This window comes from Hordeum vulgare, chromosome 7H (genome assembly GCF_904849725.1).
Source record: "Hordeum vulgare subsp. vulgare chromosome 7H, MorexV3_pseudomolecules_assembly, whole genome shotgun sequence".
In the NCBI taxonomy this organism is placed as follows: Eukaryota; Viridiplantae; Streptophyta; class Magnoliopsida; order Poales; family Poaceae; genus Hordeum; species Hordeum vulgare.
In genome coordinates, this window is record NC_058524.1 from 34,787,864 (window position 1) to 34,803,320 (window position 15,457).

At 42.2% G+C, this 15,457-nt stretch overlaps 1 protein-coding gene across 1 annotated transcript; it reads left to right on the forward strand.

The window, feature by feature from the left end:
* Positions 1 to 210: 210 nt before the first annotated feature.
* On the forward strand, positions 211 to 14,454 carry LOC123412817 (fatty acyl-CoA reductase 1-like). Its single transcript, XM_045105764.1, has 8 exons — positions 211 to 343; positions 2,638 to 2,741; positions 2,913 to 3,118; positions 6,491 to 6,591; positions 6,904 to 7,258; positions 12,141 to 12,222; positions 13,779 to 14,152; positions 14,253 to 14,454. Exons 1-8 carry the CDS (start codon positions 253 to 255, stop codon positions 14,452 to 14,454), a joined length of 1,515 nt encoding a protein of 504 aa, XP_044961699.1. The 5' UTR covers positions 211 to 252.
* The last annotated feature ends 1,003 nt before the right edge of the window (positions 14,455 to 15,457 follow it).

A 15,457-nucleotide genomic window follows, 5' to 3' on the forward strand; every position in this document is an offset into this window, starting at 1 on the left:
CTACTAGACAAAATTGGTGTGCATGTGTGTTGGCAGCTTGCATACATGTGACCTCAAATTCCCAAACGCCTTTTCTTTTGAAAAGAATCTCCTAAACACACATATGGCCCCGTGTATAAATATCGTATGCAGGAAAGAGTCACACAAATGTTAGACCAAGCATCTTTTCCTACCTTCCTTCTTTCCTTCCTTACTAACCGTTCTCTACCTCTGCCCCCCTCAAACTCATACATACACAAGAGAAAAACCGAGATGGTTGGCACACTGAATGAACAGAAGATCACTCAATACTTCAAGAACAAGAACATCCTGATAACTGGATCAACAGGGCTTCTTGGAAAGGGTATGCATGTTTGCAGAGTGTCTACATATGTATCATTGTATACCGATAAACAACGCACGTTGAATCATATTCCTTGAAAAAATTTAGCAGACACGAGTACTTTAGTCTACCAACTATAAACGGACCAACATTCAAAACGCACATTAGTCATCATAATACATCCTTTCCGAAGCCCGAAGCCTGTCTGAGACATCTGTTATTAGGTCCATGTTAACAGAATATTAGGCTGAGCCGTAGTTTGGACCAACTCTGTTGGGGAACAAAGCATGAAAATCTATTTTTGTTTTCTTACGAACACACAAGATCTATCTATGAAGATGAATAAAAATGAGACGTAGAGTGTGTCTACATCCCACTGTAGCCTTTAAGAGGAAGCGTTTATAACAAGGTTGATGTAGTCGTACTTCTTCACGATGTGAGATGATCTAGCGCTGAATGGGCGGCACCTCCGCGTTCAACACATGTGCAACTCGATGACGTGTCCACCTCCTCGATCCAGCGAGTGAGGACGGAGTAGTAGATGGGATCTCCGGCAACATGACACTGTGGTGAAGGTGGTAGTGGAGCTATCTTAGCAGGGCTTCGCCAAGCACTACCAAAACTCAGACAGAGGAGGAAACAGGAGAGAGTAAGGGCTGCCGTCGGGGCTTGGTTAAAGGTGCAAGGCAGTCCTCCCACCCCTCCTCTATTTATAGGGGTAAGGGGGAGGGTGCCAGCCATCAAACCACTCCTCCAAGGAGGGGGCGGCGGCCTAGGTAATGGCTTGCCACCCAGTGCAAGCGTGGGCCCCCTCTAGGGTTTCCCTAACCCTAGGCGAGTTGGGCCTTGGGAGGAGAGGGACGCCCAACCTACCGGGTGCTGGTGCACCTCCCGTCTGAGCCCATGTGGCCCCGGGGGCTGGTGGGACTCTTCCGGTGGACCCCCGGTGACCCCTCGCCACTCCTGGTAGCCTACGAGTAAAAGCCGAAACATTTCCGGAACCCGAATATCACTTTTCCATATATAATTCTTTACCCCCTGACTATTCTGGAGCTCCTCGGCACGTCCCGGATCTCATCCGGTACTCTGAACTACATTTGTCACCAAAGTACATATCCCGATAGTACTCTATCATCACCGAACGTTAAGAGTGTGGACCCTACGGGTTCGAGAATCATGTATACATGACCGAGACACCTCTTTGACCATTAACTAATAGCGGGACCTGGATGTACATATTGTTAACCACACATTCCATGAAGATCTTTATTGATCGAACTACCATGTCAAGGATTCAGGCAATCCCGTATGGGGTTCCCTTTGTTCATCAGTATGTTACTTACCCGAGATTCGATCGTTGGTATCTCATACCTAGTTCAATCTCGTTATCGACAAGTCTCTTTACACATTCTGTAATACAAGATCCCGTGACTAACTCCTTACTAAAATTACTTCTAAGCTTCTTGTGATGCTGTATTACCTATAGGGCCCAGAGAAACGTCTTAATCGTATGGAGTGACAAATCACAGTCTCGACCGATGCCAAGACAACAAACAACCTTGGAGATACTTGTAGACCATCTTTATGATCACCCACTTACGAAGCGACATTTGATAGCACACAACGAATTCCTCCGGTGTTAGGGAGTTGCGTGACCTCATGGTCTTAGAAACAGATACTTGACATGAAGAAAGCAGCAACAACAAACTAATTGATACAATCAAAAGCTATGATTATGGTTGGGTCTTCTCTATCACATCATTCTTCTAATGATGTGATCGCGTTATTAATTAACAACTCATATCTATAGTTAGGAAACGTTAACCATCTTTGATCAACGAGCTAGTATACTAGAGGCTCACTATGGACATGGTCTTGTTTATGTATCCACACATGTATTTGATTTTACGATCAATACCAATTCTAGCATGGATAATAAACAATAATCATAAACAAGAACATATGATAATGATCAATTTATTATTTCCTTCAGGGCATATTTTCAACATAATATTCTTAAAGAAGCCCTCTTTATGGTGCTCAGTACAAAGTTATTACCGAAAAAGGCTTTCGCTTTGTTTTATGTATAAAATAAACCACCAGAGCCACAAGGTACTATAAATGTTCAGACTCCACACCCATGTAAAAGTAGCACATAAAAAGGTACGAGAGGATTCTTCCGAGGGCACATCTCAGCAAGCCTTGAGAAGAAGAAAAACAAAGATGGTGGCGCATCTTTACATTGTGCTTGTGATGTTACTTAGTCATTCAAGAAGAAATCCTTACATTGTGCCCGCATGTTAATATGTTCTCAGTACTATTGGAGAAGATACTCAGAGTTCAACCTGACGTGAAAAAGATCTATCTGCCGGTGCGAGCAGTGGACTCCGTCGCAGCAAAAGAACGGGTGGACACTGAGGTAGTATTGTCCCTTGTTGTTCTTTATGATCTAGGACTCACTCCAGTCGTCCATGCATCAATTATTCCTTAGAACCCTTTTATCTTTAGTATGGACCTGATTATTCTGTTCCGAATCCACTTGCATCGTTAAACCTCGTGAATTAATGCAATGCAAATGGTGCATGCGCAGGTTGTAGGGAATGAGCTGTTTGGGATTCTGAGAGAGAAGCACGGGGACATGTTTCAATCTTTCACTGTAGAAAAGATCGTCCCGTTTGCGGGAGATGTGATGTACGAGGACTTTGGCATCGATGTTGTGACTCTAAGGGAGCTTCAGCTAACCGAGGATCTCGAAATCATCATCAATGCTGCTGCCACCACAAATTTCTGTGAAAGGTATTTAGTTTTCAATTGGTATGTTATCTCCTAGAAAGCTCAATAGATAGTATTGAACCATATGTTCTTGGTAGTTCACCCGAAAGTGCCAACTGAAGGAGAATATTATTAATACTAATCATCAACCCGTATACTTGCACGGGCTAGTTATTTCAAGAAGCAAAAATAATAACTTTCAGATAAAAGATTTTGCATCGATATCTCAAAGTATCAAATTATAGGAAATATAATTGGAAGCATACTTGATAAGATGAACATTTGAAACATAAAGCAATTTTTGAAATTGTTAGGAGCCAATTAATATGAAGAAATGTTACGTTCTTTCAGCTCACTCATGATTGAACAATATGATTCCAAATGTGTCGCATCGATGCAACAACTTATTTCACCATTTTGAAGCATCAATTTCCCAAATAAATATGTATGGTAGACACAAATAGTAATGTAGTTACTCTTATACTAAACAATAATGTGTGGAAACATGTATCCACATTTATGGTGGAAATCAAACGGAAAACTAAGATAATATTGTGTAAGCATGTGTGTCTGGGTGTGTTAGTCTATCAATTGAATAATCTTAGATGAATGGCTTGAGTATTCCTTGCTATTATCATGCGAGATTAAGGAGATATTGAGAGTACTCCTTTCATTAATACTGTGTCCCCTGCAGTAGATAACCATGTAGTAGTAGAAATCAGTACATCCATGAATGGTGAGTACGACATATGGTTTTCCTACATATCATGCATGTATCAACGGGACCAAATATGTACTTGAAGCATGATGATTAAAGATGGCATCAGGATTATTTGAAGAACAAAAACACATGGTATAGCCATTCTCGCAGCTGGAACTCACCATATTGCACTCTATCACTAATCCGTGGTTCTACTTCCTGATGTGGTTGCCCAATTCTTGTAGTGCTTAGTATTTGTTCTGCCGCCATAGAAGCACATAGAATAATGCAAATAAGAAGATTTAATAACATAAGCGCACGACAAGAGTACTCTATATTGAATGTCACATCATTCGGTTATAGACTTATAATGAAGAGATTAAAGGTTAAGACAACGTATGCATGAAGCTACTGTATAACATAAAGTTCATATTTTCAAGTGATATTTTGATATATTTTTCTATAAGAACAAATTAGCTTAAAATATAATATCGGACCAAACAACATTTTGTGAGTAATATCTGATTAAACATTTGTTGTTTGTATATTCTTTGCCCTGATTATTGTTAGCAAACAATTTTATTCTCTAGACATCTACATAATTTGCTATGAAAACAATAATAAAATCAAATCTATTGCTAGCTTTCTCAAAGATCGTCTCCTCGGATCTAGTGAGACACATTAGAAAATAGTTATATTAGAAGGAAAAACATATGTCAAGAGTAATATGCATAAAAACAAACTTTCAAGATTGTTTGGCTTGATCATTCTGATGGATCCCAACCTAGATTGAAATACAAAAATGCATTTATACCTTGGTAGGTCGTAAGGCAACATCATGCAAAGAATGCAAACAATACCAGTCCTGGCTATTTGTTTGATTGTGTGTTAATACCAGTTCGTTCATTTGTAGAAAAATGAAAAATAGATGCGGGTGTAGTGTAACTCCACTCAAGAAAATCGATGCGTCTTCATAAGTCTAATAATCTGTTGAGATTCTTCGCATCAAACAAAATTTGAATCGGGTTGGGCGAATTGCCAAAGGAAATGACATAATGTTTTCTATTAAATACTTAGCTAATTCACCATCGTAGAATACACGACCCTCCGCAAGATACGCGGTTGTTGGGGCATGGTGAATTGATGTGGAATCAGAGCCCGCTAATCCTTTGGCTCAAAGTGAAAAATAACTCCGCTGATCCATGTCTTCTTCTGGGTGCTGATAAATTCGGGGAATCTATCTATCTCCATGTCACCACCGAGGAGAGGCTGAAAGTATGACTGTGGCACTGACCGGCATCGGAGTAGATAAAACCTGCATGATTCATGCCATTAACTTTGCCTGCATCAAGAGATATGTACATGCTTATGTAGAGGCCAAACCAAACATGAGCTATGCTCCTTCATGCGAGCTGCTACGAGCCTGCGGCCTGACAATGTGATTGATTCTGAATATGAAGTTACCGATGATCCCTTGGGGTTGAGTATGCTGCTATAGGCCAGTCTGCCCCGCATGGAGGAGGCACTTGTTCCAGGCAACCACCTCATAGGAGGAATGATTAGAAACCCTATCGGCAATGGGGCGCTTCAACAGCGATTGGTCGAAGAGAGGTGCATAAGAGCATTATTCCTGATTTTTTTATGAATGTGTTTATAATTGTAACCTAAATCAAGACTTAATTTGGTTGGAAACATATTACATATCTTCATAAAAAAATCAATCAGAAAGTACATGCATAACGAATAGATTTTCTAAAAACGACCCATATAAAGAAAGCTAATAATTAAGGATGCAACATGAACATGACTTTAAATGAAATTAACATGAAATATAATATTATATTTGAAATCTACATATTTTTCGAAGCTATTTACGTGTATAACTTTCAAAATTTGGAGTTAGAGTTTGAAAGATACGAATATTTTGAAAAGTATTTGAATTTGTAAAAATAAAAACGTAAAAAAGAAAATAGTTGGGCAAAAGTTGCAACAATGCAGCCCGTCTAGTGAGATGATTCTTTGGGCAAGCCATCTCTATCTTACGCCAACATGAAATCAAAGACAAAAGGGAGAAACAGTGCAGCTTGTCTAGTAAGATACACTTGGGCAAGACATCTCTATCTTACGCCAACATGAAATCAAAGACAAAAGGCAGAAAAAGTGGGCAGAGGGCGTTTAGAACTTGGTTCTCCAAAGTGTAAGTGAAAGGCTCGGGCCACTAGGCTGCTTGTCCACATGTGGTATGTAAAGGGACCGCTATGGACATGAACCATAGGCTATGGGCCATAAATTTAAGAAAAAAATAATCATTTTTGTCACTTACGGGTGACATTGGTGGGTAAGTTTTTTTCGACTGCGAGGGGAAATTTAATGACGGACGGGCAGAAGCAATAGCCCCTTTATTAATAGGTATAGATAGATATAGATCTACACCATAATAATTTCCCCCCACTAGATTAACGGCTCCTAATTTCTAATTAACATGGGATGTCTGAGAGAGTCCCTAATTGGGATAGGTATAGATAGATAGATAGATATTTCAACACTCCCCTCACATTTAGACTCCTTTGTGGCTCATACTTAGGGCAGATGTGGGCAACAAGTATTTTTTATCTACTAATGGTGTGGTGGTTAGAGTCCTCTGGTAGCATATTTTTTGTATTTATGCTCCAACCAATACACCTAAAACTCTTCAGGTATGATGTGGCTCTGGGGGTGAACGTGGTGGGAGTGAAGCATATGTGCAACTTCGCCAAGAAGTGCCCCAATCTAGATGTGCTCCTCCACATCTCCACAGGTATGTCATCAACGTACCACTTACAATGTTGACTATGCATGCAAGTTAATGGATACACATTCAACATTTCCTGATTATTATTCACAAAATAAACTAACAAATTGAAGAATGGGTCGCCTGTGTTGCATAAGTCTGTCCCATAATTAATATTCTTGGGTTCGGTCTAGCCCTACACCATTTCTTCATCTAATATATTGTATGAATGGAAGAAAACTTTGTAATAAAGACAATTGGCTGAATCAATCAACACAAACTCCGATGGCTTCCCATTGTCGAAGAATAAGTGTTATTCCATCCATGGAACGCATGCAGCTTATGTAGCAGGTGAGAAACAAGGGCTTGTGCAAGAGAGATTGTTCAAGGACGGTGAGACACTACGTGCGGGGACCCACCTCAACATCGATATTGAGCTGAGCATAGCGAAAGACCTAAAAAAGAAACTTGAGACCGATGTTGACATGTCATCCAAAGCCATGAAGGAACTCGGCCTCTCTCGAGCCAGACACTTCGGTTGGCCGAACACATACGTGTTCACCAAGACGATGGGGGAGATGATATTATCCCAGCTGCTCCGGCGTGAGGACGACATTCCTGTTGTCATTGTACGACCTAGCATTATCACCAGCATCCTCAACGACCCGTTGCCAGGATGGATCCAAGGCACCAGGTTTAAGTTAATCTTAATTTCTTTAATTTTTGTATACTTCACTTGGAACAACAATGTGCTAATTCAAATGTAATGATAGCAATAATAGTAACAATACTGATGATAGTTGTTGGATGACAGAATTAGGCTTCATGCGTCGATAGATTTAACTGATCATTGACTAGGCACATATATAGATACATATGGGTTGCACGGCTGCCTTGTCTCCCATACATACACGTAACAAGGGGAGAGAGATGTGAGACATGCAATATCCACTACCTAGACCTATATACGTACATGAAATATTAACATGTTAATGACCCCCTATAGTCAAAACGTCGCTGGAGACGAAGAGACTGAACCTAAACTCCTTAAAGGTCGATGTCGGCAGACCCTTCGTCATGACATTGGCGAACTGCTGAGTAGTATGAACATGCAATTCTCGAATCCATCCAAGCGCCATATGTTCACTAACAAAGTGAATATCAAGCTCTATGTGCTTCATTCGTCGATGATGAACCTGGTTGGCGGAGAGATAGATGGAGGAGACGTTGTCATAGTAGACAATTGTGGCCTTGTGATCCTCACAAAGCAGCTCCTGAAGAAGTTGACAAAGTCAAGAGCACTCAGCAACGGCGTTAGCCACTGCCTTGTACTCCTCCCGAGCACTCGAGGGAGATACCGCGGGTTGTCCCTTGGACAACCACAAAATCAGTGAGGGCCCGAGATAGACACATCAGGCATATGTAGAGCGACGATGGTCGGGGCAGCCAGCCCAATCCGCATTGGAATATGAGACGATGTCGGTCGAGGAGGAAGCAGTTAGGGTGAGTCCCAGGGTCATGGTGTCGCTTATACACCGAAGAATACACATCACACATGTCGGAAAACATGCTGTAGATCCGGTCATGTGAGCGTCAGGTACTGCAGGGCGTCGACGATGGAGTCGTAAAATGCGGCGTCAGGAGAAGGAGAACACGCGAAGGTGGACACCTTCGCCTTAGTATCGATAGGCGTCGAGGCGGGCTTATAGTTAAGCATGCGAGCTTGCTCAATGATGTCGTGGGAGTACTTCTGTTGATGCAGAAAGAACCCATCGGTATAGCAGACGACCTCGACGCCGAAGAAGTACTGCAGGGCACCCAAATCCTTGAGGGCAAACTCATCGTGAAGGCGAGAAATGAGCTGTTGAAGAAACTCAGTGGATGTGACGTAAGGATGGTGTCATCGACATAGAGCAGAAGGCATGCCTTGGATGTGCCCTAATTATAGACAAGCAATGAGGCATGAGAGTGGTTGGTTTGGAATCGAAGTTTCTGCAGAGAAGTCGCGATACATTGTTCCCACGCCTGTGGTTCCTCCTTGATCGTAGAGAGAACGGGAAAGCAAGCACACATGCTCTGGATGAGTAAAATAAACGAATCTAGTGGGCTGCTCGCAGGTTACCTCCTCGGTAAGATGACCACGCAGGAAAGTGTTGGAGATGTCCAACTAGTGTATTGTCCAGGCACGAGAAACAACGTGTTGAAGGACTACACGAATCGTCCCGTTTTGATAACCGAAGCAAAGGTGTTGTCAAAGTCCATGTCGATGCATTGTGGGAAACCACGCACCACCCAACGAGACTTATAGCTCTCGAGAGAACCACGAGGGCATGTCTTGTCACCGAACACCCACTTGCCACTAATGATGTGAGCCCGAGGAGGCCGCGGAACAAGATGCCACGTGCGGTTGAGCTGCAAGTCATTAAATTCCTCTCGCATCGCCTCGAGCCAGTGTGGATCGCAAAGACTTGCGCATGAGGATGAAGGAATGGGTGATTGTGTGGACATCGATGCAGCACACACGTACTTGTTGGCGCTCTGGCGCGTGATGGGAGAGGGTGCTTCCATAGGTGTACAGACAGGCGAGGGTGACGTCGAGCCCGTCATGGAGGAGCCGGAGGCCGGTGCGGTCAGCTAAGCAACCGCACCGGACACGTCAGACGACGTGGTTGGGACGACCGATCTTCAAGCGGCCAAGGGAGGCATCCGAATGGACCGCCATGCTTGAAGGAGTGTCCTGCCAGTTGTGACGGTAACGAGAGGGTCCTTAGAGGACTCGATAGAGGGGGTACCTGATGAAAAGGAAAGATGTTCTCGTAAAACTAGACGTGTCGCGGGATATACAAATGGTGGGAGAAATGATCATAACATCAGCGAGCAAGCAAGTGGTAGCCCATAACAATGCAAGCGAGCGAACGAGGGGCTAGCTTGTGTGGTGTGGTGGATGCAATAGTAGGATAACAGAGTCACTCGAATATGCGAAGACCATCATATGAAGGGGGGAGTCCTGAAGAGAAGGTGGTGAGGGGCATAGTTCAAACGAGGACGACAGTGTCGGATGTTAAGGAATAACATGGTGGTGGCGAGTGCATCGGGCCAAAACCTAGGGAGTACAATTGAGTGGATGATCAATGTACCGACAACATGACCATTCTTCTATGAAGGATATTGTGGACAACGATATTATCAAATTATTTTCCATTGTCCGTTTGAAGATCAAGAATGGGACAACCAAATTGTGTGCTGATACGTGAAAAGAAAGCCTCGAGTGTAGCTAAGACAGCGGATTTGTGGCAAAGAGGGCATGTCCACACAGAATGAGAGAAATCATCAAGTATCCCAAGATAATAAAGATATCCAGTGTTGCTAGCAAAAGGAGAAGTGCACATATAACTATCAAGTAATTGAAATGAAAAATAAGATATAATCGCATATGCACTAATTAAAGGATAGAAGAACGTGTTTGCCCATATGGCAACCATGGCAAGTGTGATCAGCGATTTATTACATGCGAAAGGGAAACTCCAAAGAATATGACAAAGCACAGCGGGGTTGGGATGGACCAAAGGAGCATGCCACAAGTCCACACCAACAGTGAGGGTAACACGGGTGGCGGTGGTGGCGGATCATGCGTGGACTGGGATGAGCTCGACGGGACTATCACATCGGTGAAGAACCATCCGGGTGCGGGCATCCTTCATAGAAAAACCGATGTCATCAATTTCAATAGTAAGAGGATTTCCACGATAAAGACAATGAACTGACAGTATGATTTTTGTGAGATCACGTGAAACAACAACATCAAACATGTTTATTGCCATAGATATATAGGGAAAATGAGTATGACCAATGTGTCTAATGGGTAAGGAGGAACCGCCACCGACGGTGACTCGAGTGGATCTGTTAATCGGAAAGAAGGACATGAGGTTACTGGGATGAGCTGTCATGTGGGTTGTAGCCCCGTGTCCATGTACCAATCACCGCCTCCACGGTCGTTTTTTGGCCATGGAGACGCCTGAAGTGCGGCCAAGAGAGTCGGATACCAGGGCGCTAGCGGCAAGGCAGGGCCACCATATATAGGGTAGGTACCCACAAGAAAATTGTGGCGCAGGCAGTGCCCGGTAGCCACCGACGAACTATGGCACGGGCAGCGTAGTGTAGTTGCCGGAGGCGGCTGGAGGGTTGGTGATAACGAGCAGCCCCCCCCCCCCCCCCATACCCTAACGACTACTAATGCTGCCGAGGTCGGCCGCCCCGCCACGATTGCCACCTCTATTCTGTTGTTGTCGCACAGTAGGCTCGGGAGGAAAGAACAAAAGAAGGTAAGCCAGCGGCGAGTGGAGTGTGCTGGAGCCGCGTCTTCACCTTCTTCATTTGAAGTTCCTCGAAACACAGGTTAGCAGTGGCGGTGTGGAATGTGGGATTCGGCAGCAAGGTACGATTAGATGTTGTGTTGCCGAAGTCCTCATTGAGACCGGTGGTGAGGGTGCTAAGTATGAGGTCATCGGACACCTTGGTACCAATGTCGCGGAGCTCGCTAGCAAGCATCTTGAGGTGCATGCAATAGTCGTCAATGGAGCAATTGTCTTGAAGGCATCCAAAGTACTCTTGCTGCAAAAAAGACGAGGCTTGGAGCTTTTTGTTGGTGAAGAGTGCGTCGATCTTGTTCCACACAGTGCGATTGTCAGCATCCTCGAAGACAATATGTTGAAGTTGTCCTTAGAGATGGTGAGGTAGAACCTCCCAGATGAGTGTGGCCTCGATGACGGACCACTCCGAATCGGCCTTCATGAATGCGCCATCGATGAAGCCGTCGATGTTCTGTGTGAGGTAGTTCCCGCGGAAGACGTGGTTAAAGTAGATATTCCATGCATAGTAGGAGGAGCTAGATTGATCACGTTTGATGGCAACACGTTCGTGGATGTTGAGATCACGAATGTCGACGGTAGAGGGATGATCGGGGCCACGAAAGAGGGAGGACATTGGGGAGTACATGGGTGTGGTGTGGTGGCGGCTGCCGGGAGGCGACGACGGCAAGATGCGGCAACGGTGGTAGGGTGCGGCGCCGTCAGGAAGAGGGGGAGGCGAGGCTAGAGATCGATGGCTTAGTCTGATACCATTTGGATGAGAGAATTAGGTTGCATGCATTGATAGATTTATTGATCGTGCACTAGGCATATATATAGGTATAGAGGGGTTGCAAGACTGCCTTGTCTCCCAAGATACATACATGTTACAAGGGAAGGAAACGTGACAGGTGCAATATACACATCCTAGACCTATATACATACATGCAATATTAACATGTTCAAAAATGATGATAGCAACGATAAGAGTAGTAGTAGCAGTTGCACCACTAGAAATATTAATAAGATAATGATAACAACAAGGCCCTAACGACAATACCAATGATAATGGTAATAATGAGGAATGAGATTACCAAGGGGTCAACTTGGTAAGCTACCGACAAAAAATGCAATAATTGTGTAATGATATTAATACCAATGATAGTGATGTTGTTGTTATTGATGATGTTGATGTTATTGATGATTATGATGATGATGGTATATGTGTAGGACGATTGACAAGTTCTTGATCAGCTATGCAAAGCAGAACCTACCATGTGCCTTGGGTGATCTTGACCTCACCATGGATGTGGTAATTAACTTATAAATAGTAGAAATAAAACTACTATTTTTGTATCACATGTTTTTCCGTGCATCAGTAATATTTTACTCGTGAAATTTATGTCTGCGCAGAATTGGTAAATTTGACACCCCAGTTTATAGATACTGCTACGATACATGACCGTGCTACAGTAACACATTTAGCACAATAGCTAGGGGCAACCGGGCCATGTGGCTGCTACACTATCAGAGTCTATGTCCTATTACCTTGAAGAACACATACCATAGAACAAATCAATCCATAAACTGAATGCACCAATGCATATGAGCCGTGGATTGTAAACCATGCAAAATATTGAGACAGAACTTATGTTGTGGACATACCTAGAGAAATGAATTATGTATTCCATAAAAGGAATTCTTTATCCAGTTTCCGCCCCTATTTGATCACGTTATTGATGTTTCATTGTTGTTAACGTACCACATTTCAATCTCATTGTTGTTTCATACAGATTTACAGGTGTTTAGGTAGATTTAGAATGTGCTTTAGGTGGCCCTTCTTTTACACGGTTGACTTTGTCTTCCACAAAGTATTAATAGGGTGTTCCATAACGTTTTTAAATTTTGGAGGAATAAATTAATTTTGTGTTAATTCAATGTGGAATATTACAAAACTGAATTGAAACATGACTAAATATTAGAAATGTATGCAATATTTATGAATCTATTATAATTTATGGAACAATGAAATCATAAAATTTCCACAAATACTTCAACAATGTTTTTTTCTATTTTTTTAATGGCTATGCCAACTTCGAGAAACAAAATATCTAACTTTGAAAACAATAAGCATTGGTCTTGTTTTAACAAATCTAGTCAAAGCAAGGCAATGGCCAAATTACATCCAAACTTGGCTACACGATGTAAAACAATCGTTGAGAAAGAGTCAAATTTACTACTCCCTCGTTGCTGGTTTATAGGGTTTAAATCTGAAATCTCATCAACCAAGGTATGCTCTAAGTGGAAGACACAAGTTTTGTCGATACAAAATTGCCTAATGAAATATTTGTCGCTTATTGAACTTCCGAGGCAAGGTGCATGTAGAATAAGATGCAATCATAACCAATAATTCCATTCACTTTCATTAAATACAGTATGAGACTCAAAGCTTTTTAACTAAACTGAACTCAAAATGAGCCTTACATAATGAAAATTTTATTTTTTTAAGATGAGCCCTATAAACCAAAAAAGGAGTAATTTACTACTGGACGAGTGAGAGTTAGACAACCGGTTAATGGTTATTAAATCAGAGGTCATTTGCTAAAACATGCCCAAGGACCTATATTCAAAAGTAGATTATATTCCTCGTTCAGTGGACACGTTTTCCACAACTTAGGCTAGACTCTATACATCATGACGTATGAGCACGTAGTTACATGTATAATTCGATGGAATGTTGGCCGCGGGAAGCTAGTTGCCGGATTTAATATAATGGTACTTATTATAGTTCTAAATAAAATATAGGAAATCAAATTTAATCTTTATTCATTAGCTTCCCCGTAATCAACTCATTGTGTAATGGTGCAGATTCCGAGCAACATGGTGGTCAATGCCATTATTTCTGCCATAGTGACACACAGCTCGTTGTCGAATCCGAAGAGGGAGGGGGCGGAGGACTCACCAGTGGTGTACCACGTGAGCTCCTCGACGCGGCACCCAGTGCCATATGGGATTCTATACCGGACGGCCAAACGTTACTTCAATGAGCATCCACGGGTGGGCACCGACGGTCGCGTCGTTCCTACCCGCGAGGTGTGGTTAATCAACAATATCACCTTGTTCCACTTCTTAGTGGTGGTCACGTTCCGTTTCCCTCTCGAACTCCTCCACGTGTTATCTATCCTCTGTTGCGGCCTATTTGGGCTAGGTCCACTATACCATGACCTGGCGGAGAAGTACAGGTCAGTATTAGACTCAGTCTCTTACTTGGTTCAGTGGTTGTATCATCTTGATGATGCAACACACAACCTCGATCTAAAAATACTAAAAGCATTCGAGCAGGATCCTCATAAAGCTCATGGACATATATGGACCCTTTGCGTTGTTCAAGGGATGCTTCGATGACTTCAACCTCAATAAGCTCCGACTCTCCATGATTGACGATGATGCTAGCATCTTCAACTTTGATCCCAAGACCATTGACTGGGAAGACTACTTCTACAGGGTGCACATCCCTGGCGTCATGAAGTACTTGTTCAAGTAATCGATACACAAACATTAATTGTTGGGTGTATCCATAATAAATAAATATGAAAAGAGTACTCCCTCTGTTCCTAAATATTTATTGCTTCAGAGAACTAGACTAGTTCTCTCTCACAACAAGTATTGTGATACAGAAAGAGTATTATATACCGGACCATCGGTTTGGCACCAACATTCATGCAAAAATCGGAAACATAATTTACATCTATTTTATGATAAAGGAAATGATATATTATTCCTTCTGTCCTATTGAGCTAACATCACGATACTTATTTTGGGACGATGGTAGTAGTGTTGATTGAAGCAAAATCTATATATTTAGGTATTTATCTATTTCGAGGAAATATAATGCTTTTGTGTACTTTTTGTTGAAAATATGCCCTAGAGGAAATAATAAATTGGTTATTATTATATTTCTATGTTCATGATAATTTTTTATTATCCATGCTAGAATTGTATTGATTGGAACTTAAATACATGTGTGTATACATAGATAACACACTGTCCTAGTGAGCCTCTAGTTGACTAGCTCGTTGATCAAATATGGTCAAGGTTTCATGGTCATAGACAAGTGTTGTCACTTGATAACGGGATCACATCATTAGGAGAATGATGTGATGGACAAGACCCGAACTATGAACGTAGCATATGATCGTGTCAGTTTATTGCTACTATTTTCTGCATATCAATGTATCTGTTCATGTGACCATGAGATCATGCAACTCCCGGACACCGGAGGAATACCTTGTGTATCTATGTGATGTGCATGACTTAACCAAAAAAATCATCTTTAGATGATTAGTTATGAGATATTAAATTAACAAAGCTGTATTGGTTAGTTCATCAATAATGTGAACTTGGTGAATCAACTATTTTTTAAGAATATGTTGTTTGATTGGATTATCACGAAAGGAGTTGGTTCGGTAGTACATGCAAATAGCGTTAAATTTACTTTGTTATAAGTGGGACTTTGTGTGTCAAGACTGAACCTTTTATGAAAAGTT

Excerpts from the sequence above, each read along its gene's own strand:
- LOC123412817 (XM_045105764.1), top strand. The coding sequence starts at position 253 with ATGGTTGGCACACTGAATGAACAGAAGATCACTCAATACTTCAAGAAC. Across the intron at positions 344-2,637 it reads AACAGGGCTTCTTGGAAAGG|TACTATTGGAGAAGATACTC; the intron begins GTATGCATGTTT and ends ATATGTTCTCAG. Across the intron at positions 3,119-6,490 it reads ACCACAAATTTCTGTGAAAG|GTATGATGTGGCTCTGGGGG; the intron begins GTATTTAGTTTT and ends AAAACTCTTCAG.